We start from the raw sequence: 17,909 nt of genomic DNA, 5'->3' as shown, positions 1-17,909 counted from the left end.
GAGTGGAAGAAAATACTATATATTGATTTTGTAGAATTTATTTACAAAAAAAAGTGAGTACAATTAAATAAAGAATATTAGAGCAGAAGATAGAAGCGTAAGACTTGCACAGACGGACCACTTATCGCAAGCTCAGTTTTTTCCACAGTGCAACACTGAATTAAACATACCAATAAGCATGAAACACACATACACATACAAGTATTTATTGTGTGGCCACAGCCAGATAGAATTTACGGTAAAGACGATGATAAAGACCCACTGCAGGTGGCGCACCTCAGCACTGAGCAAGGCATTGTGGGATTCCAGGAGCAAGATATTTGCTAGCTTGTGAGCATTGACATGCTGGAAGGTGGTGGAGGCCTATATGTTAGCTTCTCACCATTATGCCTCTGTTGCTTAGAACTGTCTTTTTGTTCATAACCTGTGCAAAACAAACATTTGTTAGAGTTTAAAGCCATGTAATACTTACACTAAATATTTAATGTTAATGCGATGACCCAGATATTATGCAAAGTAAAGCAGACATGGGGCTTGTTTAGACAAAGGAGATACGGGGGGATGTCAGGGAGTTTGAGTTACACTGGCGAGCCTTCATTTAACTACTTTGGCAAGAAAGACTGAGCTGCAAGCACAGGGTTAAAACTGGTAAAACACAGAAGGTTGTCTGCAGCAGTCAACCAATGGCTGCAGAGCGTGACAATGAGAAATGTGAGCTTGCTGTGGTTACAAAAGGATTCACCTGTCTTTGTGTAAAATAAATGTATGTGTGTCTGATATTTATGTGTGTTTCTGGTCCATCCTCAGGCCTGTCCTCCATCCAGCAGACACATCAGGGCTGTTCAGTGTTCTTCATACAACAACCGACCTTTCATGGGCAGATTGTACGAGTGGGAACCTTTCAATGAGGGTAGGTCATATGCAGCTCTAAGGACAGTTTGTGCATATCTATATGTATGTATTTCCACTTTCAATTTTTGGAGACTAAGTTATATAATAACATGAAATTGCTTCGGTAATTTCTTTCCTCTGTGGCCCCCGGGGAGAGTAATGTTAGCTGTTGTGCTGGCAACAGCTAATGGGGCTTCAAAAACATTGTAAACATTTATATAAAAACTAAATTATGGTAAACAGTGAGGCTGTAATCATAACCATGTAGCTATAGTTACTTGAAAAACAACAAGGCTAATCTACAGCCATACATAACTGTCATTCTCACAGTTAAAATAGTAAGATGTTAATGCTTAGCAGGTGATAGTTTGGAGCATCCTAACGGGTGAAAAGACAAATAGAAGAACAAGAAAGTAAGACCATACAGTCTGTCTATGGAAATATATAGACAGTACATCCTGCTTGTAAGTCTGAGGACGCTAGCCTAAAAAGTGCTCCAGGCTACAAAATCACATTTTCCCTGTCAGTTACATCTTCAGCTGCCCGACCTATGACCTACTAGGTGAACTAAGGTGTGTTGTGATGTAAGCGCTGCAGTATGTCATCTGTCTGTTCGCTCACTGACAAATGTTCACCCATACAAACCATCTGACCTAACTCACCTGAGGTATCCGGGCAACAGTCAAAACACCTCCTGAAATGTAATTAATCTGAGAACACAAATGGGACGAACAGGCTCCAGATTAATATCCTGTCAAACGCGTGTGTATTTTGAGATCTGGTCTTTGTTCCGCAGACCTTGACTGACGGGTACTGCAGATGTAAAGATTAAATAACCTCAGCTAAATGTATGAGGTTGAGTCTGGATTACTTGTCGCCCATCTTGAACAGTGCTTAAACGTGCTCTTGTACATCTGTTTAAGAAATACCTCACTTTTGGGCTTATAGTGTATCTAATTGATAAAGCACCTGAACAAAATGTAAAGAACAGGGATCGGGATCCTTTGTGGTCGCTCACCGCTGTTCTTGTGTCACCAAATGAAACGTGGGATCTTTAGTTAAAATCACAGAGCTGGTTTCATACAAATGGGATCATTTTTAGGATACGTTTTATTCTTTGTTTCGTCTAACTTTTGTGCTAACGTTAGCTGTGGGATATTCTGAATTTGTAGTCTCAAGTAATTTATTAACTTATCAGACACTTTCTGAATCATTCTGAATTTGTAAACCCCATTTATCTGCTACTTTAGGGAACTTAAACACACATTATTTCTAAACTGTCGCCATGTTGCCATACACTGCAGTTTTAAAGCAGCAGCCGAGGCACAAAGCAGGCATAAAAAATTGTTATTTTTTGTCTAATCAATTGTTGTTTTAGCGCTTTGACTGATTAAAGTTAATTAAAAATAGTAGGCTTGTGTATTGGTTGCATTCGTACCATCGTGACATAATGTGGCCCTATGTGGCACTTTTCACATCTCTAGTCTTTTGGGAATTTAAGAATTTGATTTGATTCATTCTAAATAAAAGGTCTTGATATACATTTATGATTCTCATCCTTTCAATGTGCCTTTTCCACAAGCTCTTCAAATGCATCTATTCCTTATTTTCATTTATTTATTTATTTTAGATTATTTCCGTGTCATCTCAAACATTTGGCCCATCCCACATGGGATCACGTGACACCGCTATTAATCATACATCTTCGGGGCCTTACATTTACAAAGCATGTAGAAAAAAAAGATAAACCTCAAATAGTTAAGTATTGAATTAAATGTTAATATGTGACGTTCTTTTATTTATTGAGACACATGATGAAAGTATTCTATTGACACAATAGATGTTAGGATGTAGATTGATTTGTATTATGTGCTGTCAATCAAATGTCATTCATTGTCTTTTTTGCACTTATATCCCAAATAATATGTCATCAAAGTTTTCACAATCTCCTAAATCTTTGCTTTCAGTTCCTGGGGATCAGCATTGTGAACTCAACTGCCGGGCCATAGGGTTCAGGTTCTATGTGCGACAGTCGGAGAGGGTGATCGATGGGACGCCATGTGGGCTGAATGATACTTCTCTCTGCGTGGTGGGGAAATGTTCGGTAGGCCAGTATCTTTGCTTCCTTTATCCTATGACTCTCCCCATGTCTACCAGATCCATGCTCTTTGTGAAGATATATTGTGGAAAGTAATACATTTGTGTGTTGCTAATGCTAACATTAGCCTCCCATAAGCTTACTTTTTACAAGTTGACATTGTTGTTGGATCCTAACGTCCTTTACATTTTAATATCTGCCAACCAAAGTACAGTTAATAAGAGGACATGAATATATGAGGATCCTGGAAGTTTACTTTACTTGCCAGCCAATAATTGAACAGGTGGTAGAAGTGTTTTGGCCAATATTTGGATGTTCTGTTACACTTTTTGGATAGTCCATGCTGCAACCTTGGAATATGGTTCATGCATATACAACTAAACCTGAAGGTTTAATCCAACCCACACATTTTAACTCTTTTCTCGTTTAAATGAGATTATAATGACGTTGTAGTCACTTGATTTTAAATGGTGTATAAGAACTGGAGAATTAATCTCTAATATGACCAAAATGTATCACACTTCAGGCAGTAGCTCGGATGTAGTAACGGCTGTGACCACCAGAGGGCAGCATGGCATCAGAGTGAGAGGTCTTTGTGTGTGATGTGGAGGTTTCCACCCAAAGCAAGTGTGGGCCTTCTTATGGCTGGCTATGTACGTGTGCTGGCTTCACTTTGACGTTCTTTTAATCAGGGTTTAACTGGAAGAAATATGTTGGACAAAGAGCTCATTTCCAGTTGGTTTTTCCTACTTTGCTCTGTCGACCCTGTGTATTTCCATTTGCCCGTAATCCGGCGACAATCTCAAGATTAAGGTTTAATCGACATAGAAAGCCCTCTGATCTCTTATTTTGGCTTTGATCACATTTCCACTGTTGACACGCACACACACACACACGACATGGTGATCCTCCGGAAGGGCTGAATTATTCTTTCTAATAAGGGAAACTTAATTTGCATTTATAAGTCAAATCAAGCAATTACAGATCTGCAATAGATTAACCATTTACTTTCCTTCCTCAGACCACTGGCTGATTATTTGATGATTCACACTCATCAGCAGTCTTTCAGGGAGATTTTTCAAAGACATTTTTTCTTATCACTCTCCCCACTGGGATTTTCACAGCTGTTCCAGTCACTTGAACAGGAGATTTGCCCGGCTACAAGCCGAGAGATAAACTTTTAAATGTAGCCTGATAAAATCAAATTCTTGATCTCCAGATCACCACTTACTGAGGTGATCCTCTCTTGCGCCATCATGAAATTGATCTTCAGGTTTCAGGGAGAGATGTCTTATATTGAGTGACACATATTGGATGGAATACTGTAGTATGTGCGTAAGATATTCATGGTCCCTAGAGGATGAATTCTGAAACTTAGGTGATCGATTATCTTTTTCTATATGGCCACCAGCAGGTCTGAATACCAAGCTGTCAAATTCTTTGGTTTATGACCAGATACTTGCAAAGCTAATGACATTCCCTTCAGCCTCAACTGTACTTTGTAATAACTAATACTAATGACCAAATGTTAGCATGCTAATGGGCTAAACTAAGATGGTGAACATTATACCTGCTAAATGGCCATTAGCATTCTGACATTAGCTTTTTTGCTTCAAGAACTGCCATACCTAAGTTCAAATGTCACAAGTCCGCTACCGTGGCTGGAGACAGGCTTGTTAAATGATGACATAGTAATGACATGGTAATACTGCCTACTGTAATGATATTGCATAACTAATAATAATCCAAAAAGCCAGTTATTTAAAGTGCACCCTCAAATCTACAATTGCCAGTCAGGCTGATGAAAATTGTCTCGGAATATTTTACACAGTTTTTAACAGTTTTGATCCATTTTGAAAGACATCGTATCACACTCTGACATGTTATTACGTCGGCCAGCTGTTAGCTGATGTTAGCTTGTCAGTGGCTAACTTGAAATGCTGTTGTTTCTGTAGCTGCTCCAGCAGACAGGGTCCATGTGGAATAAGTGCACTGTTTTGATGTGGCCCTGGTGGCTTCCAGCTCTGCCTAGGAGCCAACCAGCTGCTGTGCTCAGTGGAGTCCGGTGTATGAGTTAACTGTTTGATGGTCTCTAGCGTTGGAATTTCAGGAATATCATAGCATCAGTATTTTTTAACAGGTGTGTTTAATTCATCGTGAGTGAGCACATGTGCTGAATTCTCTGGTAAAAGTCAAGCGGGTCACTTAACAAACATTTATCAGATTGTATTTTACAACATCCATGACCGCCGGTTGCAGTTGTTTCTCTGTGGTAAACCCAGTTGTGGTGGAATCCAGACTGTCAGTTTCTGAGCTGACGAACAACAATGACTGACCAAGATTGATCCAACTTTTTGGTTCATGTGGGAAAGCTGTTATGGAAAAAAAGAATCATATAGTTTGATTCTTGTTTATGTGGTTGTTATAGCAATGCCCCCTTTTACAGCTCTGGTTAAAGGCTAAAGGTTAAAACCGAAAAGGCGTAAAAGATAAAGTGTAATTAACTAAACAGATATCTATTTAAGTCCCATCTAACAGAACTAAAACTCTTCTTTACTATATACTGTAGATCAATAGGTTTCTGTCGAACTCTGAACGAGCTTGTGCACTCACTATCCCCAAGGCACTAAGAAGCAATATACTCAAAGTCTGACCGACCAGGTGATCTGATGCCTCTGATTCAAAGCCAAAACCACACAATAACGTTGTTCTACTTATTCAAACAGAGGGGATCCAGCGGGTCAGGGCCTGTCCCCCCAAAACACATTGATGACATTGTCAAGAAGCAGCTAGTCGTCAAAATGTGTGACTTTTTCTTGAAAAAAGAATCACTTTGCTATCTGTACAGATAGATGGGTGTATATCTTTTATCCATTCATCATTTAAACATATACTGTTATTGAAATCACGCATACAAAACATATTATGGCCATTTCAAGTGGGTGGTTGACAACACATGCACTTGGTTGGACAAAATGACTGCACACGTACCAGGTATGGAGTGTGGACTGTTAGCTGGAGAGGTGCCAGTACACCTGCTGGCCACTGATGAGCAAGGCACCAAACCCCCTCTGGTCACTGTGCCATGTATTCAGCAGCCCCACATGCTGACATCACTCCACATTTGATGCATGTGTAATGGTCCTGTGTGTGTGTGTGTGTGTGTGTGTGTGGGAAATTAACTATTTTTATTCCCCTTAATATAGACATAGATAAGATATTGATTGAATCGTCACATAGAGTCACATATTGTAGATTTTAATACTCTATTTGTGGGATATTACAGTGCAGGAGTAGGGATTATTGCCCTGGTTCGAGTTTGAGATTCTTAATCATGACAATGAAAACAAATTCATTAAAATCATTTGGACTGTGCTCTTTTTTTAGAGGGAAACATTTCATTTTCCATGCAAACGAAACCACCGATGGATGTGTGCTTGTTGCGGTGACGTACTGCTGCTGATTACAGAGGGAAGCCCACCACACGGCCCCACAGTTTGTGTGGTCCCCAATACTTCTCCCTGACACATTTCGAGCGGCATGAATAACAACCCAGCTCTGTCCATTTGACCGTTGGCTCCTGGTGCCACTGCAGGTGTCCATGTCAGATTTTCGGAATCTGACACAGTGACACCCTCAAAATTGGCCTGTTAAAGAGACTCAAGTCTCTCTAGCTAATGAGGCAAGCATGACTGCAGGGATGACATATTGTTGTAGGCCAACCCCAGAAGTACTTGTTCCCTCGACACAAAAATCCAATGGGATTTTTCCATTGGATTTTTGAAATATTACAGAAAAGTATACACAATGAGGCTGTAAGGGTGGACTAGTTTGTAGTCTCCTTTAGCCGCTTGCCAGCAAACACCTTTTTTTTAAGACTTGTAAAAGCTTCAAAATTCATGAGAGGGGTATCTACTGACGTATATTATTTATTTTAAATTTTACATTTTATGTAAGTATTTATCACTTTATTGTGTGATGGAACTCATCACCAGCATGTTAACTGCCCTCTTGTGGTGTAGTATGTTATTACCCAGAAAATGTGAACAAGTCTTAAAAAAAACCCAACACTCATATTGGCTCCAACGCTGTTTGATTCCATTCCGGTTCCAACACAGTGCCAATGCTTAGTTTTGAAAGTATTGTAATATGATGTGATTTTGAACCTGAACTGTAAAGGTTTTCATATGTAACTTTCAAAATGTTTTATTTTGTACTGCATTTGATCAAGCGTTGCATATAAACCGAGGAGAGAACTACGTAAAAATAGTGAAATAATGACTTTGAGTCATGACTTTTGAGAGTTTTGTCGAGTATATTTAATATCCAGATATCCTTTTGATCAGCTTTTTTAGGATCCCCGTTTGTCTTTTACAAGTGGAAAAGCTGTGTATAGATGTGAGTGCGGAGACGTTAACAGCCAGCTCTGAGGCACTGAACCCCCCCCCCCCCCCCTCGCGAATGTGGTTCCTCATTTCAGACGAACGGTGAAAGAAAGATCCCTTTATGGTGGGAATTCCATTCAGCCGCGACTTCTCTCCCTTTGTACCGAGGAAGGGCATTTGAGAAGGGTGTGTGTGTTCTTAAGGGCCGATCAATGACCACACACTTTCCCTGCTGGCGGGGTGGTGGGCCCCGCTGAGGGTAAAACTCTATGAAGCCCACTACTCTAGACCCGGTAGTGGGTTTACTTTGCACTAGCCTACTTCCTGCTGCTCTTCGCAATTTGGAGGGAGACGATGATGATGATGAAAGATGGTAGAAAGAAGTCTGGTTACATGCAAACATGTGGATGATAAATGTGCCAAATATAGCATGGGCCCAAATGTTTCAATTCAGGAGGGGCCTCCGTCAACATGGAACTGACTGATTTCGGAATGGATTTTGACGTATTGCTCTTAATAAAGATGACAGATAGAATTTAGGCTCTGTCCGACCCAGCGTGGCCACGGTCTTCCTCTCAGCACTGGCATGCTTCCCGGCACCCAGAGGCCCCAAACTCATCAAACAACATCCCAAGCCCCACTCCTCGCTTCTCTCCTCTGACAGCTGCATCTGTTTTGTGCATTCCCCGCTGCGGTGGACTGGGACGGGCGGACTTGTTAAAAGGCGGATGAGTGCTCTGAAATACAGCCTTCCCGGTGAAGACGAGTGGAGATACCTCAATCCCATCTCTCTGTCACGGCAAGCCCCAGCTGCTGCACGCTCGCAGGGTGTTCCCCGCCATTACCCGCCGCAGATGGTTATGGGTTCATGTCGGCGGAGCCTGTCGTCGGTTGTCGGACATGTGCGGTAACATTTATGATGTGGTATTTGCTGAGGAAAGATGCTGTCTTTGCAATTAGTGCTCGTGACATCAGTCCAGGGATTTTAACTGCTGCGTTGCTCCAGGGATGGCAGTGTTGGTTGGTCAGTCAGTCCTACACTTTGAGAGCGAATATAGATGTGTGCTGCTTAATTTATCCCTCGAATAGAGATAATGTTTCTTCTAGCTTCCCTCCACAGGGAGTCAAAGGTCAGGTTCAGCGACAGCCCTGGAGCTAGTAGAGACACAGCGTCCTGTGTTAATGACACTTGTTGGAGCACTTGTCGCTGGTAAGGGGCTGTGGGAAATCCAGTCGGAGGACGGTTAAGACAAATGGTGTTTGAGAAGTTATGCTGCGAAGGGGATGACAGATGGATGACTTAGCTGGGCCCTGCTGGCTGTCACTGGCCCACGTCGGCCCCCGACCGGCTCTGTGTGACCTGTGCAACTCCGGGAGGCGTGAGCGCTCTGGGTTCTGGGGGGTGGTGCAGAACAAGTGCACCGCCACACCTCCGCTGGGTTCTGATACGGCTCATGAAGTGTTTCTTCAGGAGACAGGGGAGCGTTTAACCGTGTGAGAGTGGCTTCCTTCAAGCTGTGAAAAAGCAAAGCATTTTATGGGATCTCCATTTGACGTGTTTCCAACACTCTGTTTGTATCCTGTCTTTTTTTATTTGATTTCTTGATTCCTGTAATTTTCTTTTTTTTTAAATCCTGTTTGCTACTGAAATACACAAAAATAAGTGAACTCGTTTGTTAGAGCTAGGGACATTATTACTTTCACGCTTTTTTTGGTTATATTTCCATAGTGCCACATGGGACTGCGGTTGAATTTCCATTTCCTGGTCGTATTCTGGCAGTTCAGCACAACGACAGCTGGGCCAGCGCCTTCAAATATTGGTGTCAGCAAAAAAAAAAGAAAGTATCTGCACAATCAGATCCATGATTGTTTTCTCAGTCTAAATGACTTTCAAAAATACCTAGACTTACTTCACGAGACTAGATTATGCGCAGATGAAGGAAGTTTATTCCCAAATGAAGCAAAAAAAATTGAAACATTGCGAAGTTAACTCCCTTGTGGAAGACTATTCTTTTACACCCTCAATATTTGTTATTATTAGTATTCTGTTTTGCTATGTCCAGATGTTCTGTGATGCTTTTCCCTCTTTAGCTCTGCCTTGCCAGGGTCATCATGCATCTCCCCTTCACAGCGTGCTGACTCGTGATATCATGATGCTGTGTTGAATGTGTGGTTCTGTCTGATAGCTGCACAGTTGATGTGACATGGCTGAAGCACAGCAGGTTTGAGCTCTTCAGTAGATTCAAGGGTGGAGGGCAGGGAGTCCCAGTGTCCGCTCTGGGAGACATATTTATGAGGGTATGCTATACGGATACAAGGTTGTATTTTTAGGGCTCAGCGTTCACGCAGGTCTTCCTCAGACTGACGTCCGTTGACAGTGATTGGCTTCTATCTGGGTGGCTGTCAATTGAAGAGACTGTTTAGCGCATTGTATGACTCATCGGTTTGTTTGGAATGTCAGGGTCCCTTGAGAACAAGATAAGATATGCAGGTGTGAGAGTGTGTCAGTGGATGTTGCACTTACCAGGTACGTGCAAGTATTTTGTGAGACTATATCTGTTTTGAATCATCATAAATGCCTATTTATAAATAGGTCAGCATGTGTTAGTGTGTATGTGCGCTCGTGGATGTGTAAATCTGCTGCTAAGAGTGTGTAACGGAGAGCTGGTCTGTGCTCGAGGTTCCCTGCTGCTCAGGGTCAAACCCCGTCGTAAATTAGACTCTTATCTAATGGCGTCTAACAGCTTTATTAACAAAAGGCCTCCAGCAGGTGCATAGAGACAAATGAGTTTACAAGGAACTTGTCTGGTCTTTTTGTCCATTGTCTCGTCAGTCAGTCTCAGGATTGTGCTTCAAAAGAGCTTCTTGTTGAGGTCAAGACTACTGAGTAAGGAATGGGCCCTTGTCTGAAAACAGATTTCACGAGAAAAGACAATGTCAAAGACAACACCATGTATTTGGAGATTGTGTGTGCTTGGATTGTCAAAATTCCACCTTTAACAATCACCTGTCTGCTTTAAAGGGGTCCTGGTGTCACATGTCCATCTGTATCTTCACACTGAGAGCAATATGACCAACAAACACACCGGAAGTCCGATCACTTCCCGTAAAGCTACGGAGTGAGACCTTGTCCGAGATGTATAGATGGTCAAGAAGTTTGCCATGGGCTGTGAAGAGCATTTCATTCACTTACTTTACATTTTCTTGACAAGCGGTTCATCTCAGCTGTTTCTAGCTCTGTGCTGGAGAGTGACAGTAATTATTTCATGTTTCTCCTGCAGACTGTGTCATCCACCATCAGCTGTTTGTTTTTTAATAGACGCAGCTTCCCTAAGCCACACCTTCTCTCTCCCAGTCCAAATCTCCTCTAGACCTGCTTTATTCATTAACCCGGCTCCCTCCACTGCGCTCCTGCCTTTTTCAGTCAAATACAACTTAATACAACAACCTACATGGCTGGCTCTGCTGACTAATATGTATCCCAGATGCACAAAAATCATGTGTTTTCTCTCCACGCTTTACGCCTTTTCTTTGGAGCTTTGGATTTAAACGTCCTTCAAAATTGCCCCAAAAGAGGCTGGAAGCGTGACAGAAAATAAGAACTGAATACAGCAATTGTATTGAGCACGTGCCTGCCGGACACCGACAGCGCTCTGTGCAGTAACGTTGAACCCACCTGCTGCAGAGCACGACTTTGACGTGTGTGTGCGGGTCGGAGACTGGAGGAATCAGGGGCCCCCAGAGCCGAGCCGACCCACTCGTTGAAGGAAACAAAGACCCCAGGGGTGTACTGGAGAGTCAGTCTGGCCCTGCTCGACCTCTGACCGCTATGCCTCCATAATGAGGTCGTTTAGATCGGAGGCAGATCAGGAGACGATGTACATCGCGAGAGCCGTTCCCCCTTCCACACGTCTGCCGCTTTGACAGCTTACTGTGCACGCTGCGGTGGTGGTAGAAGGGGGTTAACTATGAAAACAAAGCCGACGGAGTGAGCCGTTCACGATTTCAGTGCGCCACCGGTTTGTCCAAATCCAGATAGAATTTGTTGCTGAGTTGCAGTTGTGGAGATATTTTGTTTTCTTGCCACGCTTCCTTGCACTCGATGCCTCTTCTTGCTCCGTGAACCTTGCAGAATGTTATGAAAGGTGGCAGGGTGTGAATTGTTAAGTATATTGCCGACATGCATATCATCACAAAGCAAACATTTGGCAATCCGTTCAGCAGACTTGTTGCAAAGTGTGAGTGCACACATAAAACCTACAGTCCTAAACTTCATAGTAGCTGTTCATTTTAATGGGGATATAGTTTTACTGTGAGCTTGTGTTTAAAACATTGCTAATCTGCATCCTCCTAAAGCACTGTTATAATTAAGTCATTTTTCCAGTCTTTTACTAGTTCTGTATGCGATCAGCAAACGCCTTTTTCCACACCCTTTTACAACATAAATGACAGTAAACAAAATGTAATAACGTACACAGTGTATAAACGCTGCTCAACAGCAACTCAAAGTCTCACCAGTAAAGTATTCAATCGGTTTTATTTCTTCTTAGTATTTTTATATTGTATCATCTTATCAGTCCATCTGTCCGTCTCCTTCCCGCTCCTCTCCTTGCGTTCCCACCATGTGTGCCGTTGTCCTGGGCCGCCTGAGACACAGCCTTTCAGTGCATACAATGGGCCTTTCGCAGCAGCCTGTTATGGTCTCCGGGTGCCACTTCAAAACAGGACAGTTTTCAATTATCTCGCGCTTGTTTCCAGAAGACTCTTTGTGTAGAATCGGGTCCAGCCGCAATGTCCCAGATGTGTAAAATTAGATAGTATCAGATAGAAGGATGAGAAGTGTTCTCCTTTCCTCAGTAAAGTATATCCTGGTCAATTAGGATTTAATGTCGTGGAAACAATGGTGGCGCAATAGGAAAACCATATGATGAGTCTGGTCTTTTTGGCTGCAGCAGTTGTGCTTCCAGCATTGCGACGTGGCTTGAAATTAAGTATTTGGTTGGCGTTGGGTGGAGGGTTTGAAGAGGGCAAAGGGATCTTTTTGTTATCCCTAGTAGATGGCGTGCCCACCTGCCAAATATATCCGCACAATTTTAACCATAGCGGTTTTGCTTACACATCCATTTCAGCAAGAATTTCCTTCCTCTCTTACTTTTTCTGTCACATTGAAAAATATTCCCCGAAGCTTCCTATCTGGGTTCCAATTTGCTGTCAGTGGTAGCTGCCACAGTCTCCGTCCTGCGTTCTTTCCCTCCCGCCTCTCTCTCTCTCTCTCTCTCCCTCCTATTCATTTTCTACCTCTCACTCTCCCTCCTCTAAAAAAGCCCCTGTACCCCCCTTCAGTACCTCCCCCAGGTCAGTTTACAAGGGGGAGCTCGTAGAGATCAGCTCCTTAGTGAGAGAGGTTTTTTTTTTTATTTGCCATTCTCAGAGAGGCAAGAGGAAGAGGCTGACTGGTAGCAGCCACTGGATTCGTGATTCGAAACCCCGAGTGACTAGTTGGAGCTTTTATGCAGCCACGTGAGAGAATGCTGTCAGGACTCGCTCTCCTGCTGCTCGTCTGCCTCCACATGCGTGTGCAGGGGAAGCCGCGGTCTCAGGTAGGACCTGCTCCACCTCTGCTGGGTCCTGGAGGAACCTGGGAGAGAGCGGGGATCCCCACTGACACTAACACTCTGGCTTTAAGAGTTGCAGTTGCAAAGTTTCTTCGGGACTCTTTGCAGTGAGCTTTGGGAAGTTGTCGATACCCTTCTGCACCCATGTCATCGAGATAAATTCTGTACAAATATTAGACTTGGTGGTTAAAGTAGATTGGGTTAAGACATCTAAATTGACGGCTGTAGATGTAAGTAAGCCTGGCACTCATATACAAACATTTTCTAGTGTTTATATGCAGCAGTGGACGGTGTCACTCCATAACTCGGACTGTCGGTGCGGCCCCATGATCCTGTGGTTCATCTGAGTGGAAGTATTTACAGTGTGGCTGTTTTCACTGTGGCTCTGCTTGCTCTCTGAGCGGTTTATTTTTCCACTGCACATTCACAGGCTACTTGTGGGATTAGATTTCCCTCCTAGTGGAAGACTCGGTGAGTCAGGCCTGTCCTGTGACTATAAAGATGTACTTGGAACTCTTATTAGGGATAAACTGCAAGCCTGAATTAGCCTGTCGCTGCCTGTGGCTCTGCTCGGTTAGTTTTAGCTCACCTGGTGTTTGCTGATGATTAATGAGGCCGGTGAGGTGCCTGAGGTCTTTAATGCAAACATTTGCAGTGCCAAGGTTTGGATGAGGATGTCTGTGCCAGCTTTATATGACTCTAAACTACATAGCTATCAATTTCATATAAATGTTGGAATCTGTCAATGGAGAAAATGCAGGTTGAGTTACTCTTGTGATATTTAGTGTGAGCACCTACTTGGATGTTTGGGGGGGAAAAAAGCAGTTTGAATTAGAGTTGTTGTGGGTTTGGAGAAGTCAAGTTGACGTAGTCATCATGAATGTTTGATCCAAGTCCTACGCTTTGTGCAAAAATGATAATAACGATTTCCTTTACATATTTTTGGTCTTTTCTTATCTTATTAAAACTCAAAAGGTAGAAACCCTTCACTTTGCCACAATGCGTGATGAGGATGACAAAATATAGAAATTAGCAAAAAACATAATTATTTTTACTTATAGACCAGAGTCGGTCCTAAGCGTAGGTGATATAGGCGAATTCTAGAGATGCCCCAAATGTGGGAGGAAAAAACTTTTGTAAATTTCGAATTCTTTACTAATACAATTTTATTACTGTTATATAGAAATAATACAAAAAACATTATAACAAACCCTAACCCTATTTACCAGGTTGCCTGCATGGGGCTCTAGCTAAAATCTTGCCAAGGGCCCCAGATTGCTCAGGGCTGGCTCTGTCTGAGACCTCAAAACAGAAGTAAATCATCACTTGCTGTAGTGGACAATGTCACCAGCTCAAAATCATGTTTATTAGCAAATTCCTATTAAATTGTTCAAATTTAAAGCTGATACTTGGTACAATCAGCCATAACTCAGTGTGATTTCTGAGCTGTTTAAAGAGGGCCTGGAGTGAACCCTAACAGAACACTTTTATCACAGGCACAAATTACTAAGTTCCGTCAGAACCACAGTTAGTGCAGCTATTGCCAAAATAACAGTGGCATAGTTTGACACTTTGGTTATCTACTTGAAACGGTAAAGTCCTCCTGTCATCGTGTCATCAGTCTATGTCTTTTTGTGGATGTCCTCAGTGGGAATCAAACCCATTACCACGCAGTGTTAATGCCCAGCAGAGACCAATCTCTATGAGTATGTGTTTTTCACTCTGATCCCAAAGAAGTGCATCCAAATCGTCGGAGTGATGTCAGGAGAAACTCTACGCGTTTGTACGGCTGTAGATGCTCACATGCTATTTCTGAGCATTTTACTAGCGTGGGAGCCTTTAACGAAGAGGCTCTGCCCTTCGCCCCGTGCTGTGCGGGCAGTTTGCGGGGTGTTCATGACGCCTCCTTTTACTGTTGGGGTCAAAGGTCTCACCACGCATGCTTACTACCTTTCTCTGGGCGACAAATGCTCGTGCTCGTAGCTTTTAGGATATCCTGCAGATATAACCTGATGTGAGTTTCGAGAAGGAGCACAAACAGCTACAGTATAATGCAATTTGGAAATTTGTTGGAACCAGAAGTGCTCCTTTTTTTGTCCTCAGCTCATCCCTTGCTACGTTACAGTAAATAATCCAGGCTTGTCTGTACTCCCAGTTTGGTTTGACACATGTTGCTTTTGGTTTTCATGAAATGCTATGTTGTGGAGTGTGGAAAGCAGAGTGATTACTACCCAAAACACCAGAACTTGTGTTTCTATTTGTGGTTACAAACCACGGTAAGTGTAGTTCGTGTTCCCATTATACCAGAGCCAGAATGAAATCTGAGGGAAAGGGAGAAATTGAATAAATCTGTGAGTTTTGAGCTATTGATGAAGTCACATCTTCCATATAGTACGTGCACAGCCGGGCTACAGTCGTGGCTTGATTCCTCTCAAAGACTGTAAATATGAAGAGGACTTAGTTTGGTTCTTTGGCCGTCGCCATCTTGGCTTTTTTCAACCAGAAGTGACATGAGAGGATGAAGTACAACAAACACTGAATCTGACACCTGTAGGGACCAAATTGCTACAATTAACTTCCATGAACTGAAAACGCACTGTGAAAAGGTTAAAGGTGTAAGACGAAAACTCGTACAACTCCCAGACCGGAGAACGTCGTGGTAGCGACCTGTCAATCACAAGGTAGACACGTCCTAAAGCATACCCTGCTTCATGGTCTATTTGACTCTCAATGGGACCATAACTTACTAAATGAACAATATGCTGTTTTAAAAAAAAGACTTGAAACTAGAGATGGAAACTGTTTATCTGGGGTAAACCTGGCTGTTGTTAATTCCTATAAAGAGCAGGACAGAGCTGCTATCATTACCCTAAACTCTGATAACATCTAGAAGCGGCTTCCACACAGAGGGGAAATACTAAAGAGTGTGGGGTAGTCGTGAGTGGGCTCTTTATTATTGTAACCTGTGGCCCCATAAACAAATGTAATTAACGGTGTGTTTAGGGGGATCTATTGGCAGAAATGGAATATAATACTCTAAATTGTGTTTTCAATAGTGTAGAATCACCTGAAAATAACAATTGTGTTTTCGTTAGCTTAAAATGAGCCCTGCTTATCTACGTAGAGAGCAGGTCCTCTTCCACGGTGTGTGTCATGTTGCACCGCCGTCTTTCCACAGTAGCTCAGAACGGACAAACCAAACACTGGCTCTAGAGACGCTTTTACGTTACATGAAGGCCATCGTTGTTCACCGACACGCTTGTGAAACCGCCGCAAAGGCCAGCTGCCTTTTGAATTTTATTGCTCCTTATGTAGGCGAGGCGAAGGTCCTGAAAGACCTAACCACGGCTTAATGACTGTTTTGAACTCGGCAGCTCATGTTACCTCAGTCTTGGAAGGGAGCTAGGTATTCAGTTGGTTGCAACCACAACCGCAGCGCTAGATGCCACTAAATCCTGCACACTGGCCCTTTAATGAGGTGCTCCTTTGCCTTGGAAGTAACGCTATGTTACTCTTGTAGGCAGTGGGCGATTTGAGGAGGCGTTTAGGGGGTATGCCGTGCTCTTTGTTAGCAAGATGACCAAAATGCATCCTTCTTTTTGCCATACCTTTTTTTCCCCTCTATCTCCTAGTAGCAGAGAGAGTGCGGGGGCAAAGGGGTTGTTTAGTTGAATACTTTAGTCTAGTCTGCCTGACACAACCAAAATGATCAAATCGCCTGCTGACTGTATGTAAGTAAAGTCAAATATTTTTGCATAGTAACCCAAAGAAGAAGAACACATTTCATACAATATATTTATTTTATATATACGAATAAGACAATCAGTACCAATAATGGATGTGCCCTGATTCACATTCAGTGTAAACCTCAAAACGAGCACATTTCTGTTATATTTTGTACTCAATGGTGTGTATTTCACCCAGGATGTAACAGTAAATCAGTGATAGTCAGTAGTTAAGTCAGTTCCTTAGGGAGAATGTCACATGTGAACTTGGTGACAGTCTGGCTTCCTCAGATACAGACGCGATTGAAGTGCTGACTGAAGTCAAAGCAGTGTCGCCTTCACCCGCTCATTAAAAGCAGTTGAAGATCCACAGCATCCCAGCATGTGGGAGGCGGATGTCGGTGACCGTGGTAACCACAATGTGCACTTCATGTGAAAGAGAGGGGGTGTATTATCATACCCTGATCTTATTTCATCCCAATCTAAACCTTAAAATCGTATTAAATCATAATCTTAAGTGATTTGTACGTCTATGAAATGTCTGTAAGAGCTCAGTAATGTGTCTTGAGGTCACTTCCACTATGAATTCCTTGTCGGCGGGACGATGTTGCCTCTGTATTCTCAACCTTCGAAGCCAAGTTAGGCCTATATTGCATTTCCAGATGAGCTGGTGTGTCACAGATGACTAAATCATGATAGTTTCTTTGGCCGTTTGCCAAAGAACATTACAACCGTTCTTACATGTGAAGAGCTGTAGAAATCCCCAATGTGTTTGCCAAACGGCCTCCTTTAACCCAGCGCTCATAAATACGTTTTAAAATACTGCACTGCCTCCGGGATGCATTTGTACAGTAGGAGGACAGATAGCATGCCTTTATTCCCAGATGTTTACCTCGAGGAGCTGTGCTAGTATCCCACCAGCTTTGCCAGGCAGGAAGTGCACTGTCTGATGGCATGAATGAGAGTTCATTTGTTCAATTTCTTAATATAAATGTTATTGGTATGGTATATGTGAAGGTCTTCTTTCTGAAGGAGACAACAGTCCACAGCATTGTCTTTTTGTTTTGCTTTTTGCTCTGAGGGAAAGCTGAGAGGGAAACCGCTAAGACACAGGTTAGAACGTTCTGGTGGGATCTGAGCCTCAGCCACCATGGATTCATGTGGATTCAGACTTGGGGGGGGGGGGGGAATTAAC

At 42.8% G+C, this 17,909-nt stretch overlaps 1 protein-coding gene across 1 annotated transcript in view; it reads left to right on the top strand.

Annotated features, from left to right (window-relative positions):
- The window catches only part of thsd4 (thrombospondin type 1 domain containing 4), a 35,960-nt gene that overhangs the window by 3,546 nt on the left and 14,505 nt on the right, over positions 1–17,909 (top strand). The window contains exons 5-6 of the mRNA XM_076077946.1: positions 808–910; positions 2,859–2,995. Of these exons, the coding sequence (XP_075934061.1) occupies positions 808–910; positions 2,859–2,995 (240 nt within the window). The remainder of the gene's footprint in view (positions 1–807; positions 911–2,858; positions 2,996–17,909) is intronic.

Source organism: Anarhichas minor, unplaced genomic scaffold (genome assembly GCF_050575085.1).
Source record: "Anarhichas minor isolate MPS153535 unplaced genomic scaffold, ASM5057508v1 ptg000062l, whole genome shotgun sequence".
Lineage (NCBI taxonomy): Eukaryota > Metazoa > Chordata > Actinopteri > Perciformes > Anarhichadidae > Anarhichas > Anarhichas minor.
The sequence above is the reverse complement of the archived record's forward strand: the minus strand, read 5'-3'. Positions and strand labels throughout refer to the sequence as shown.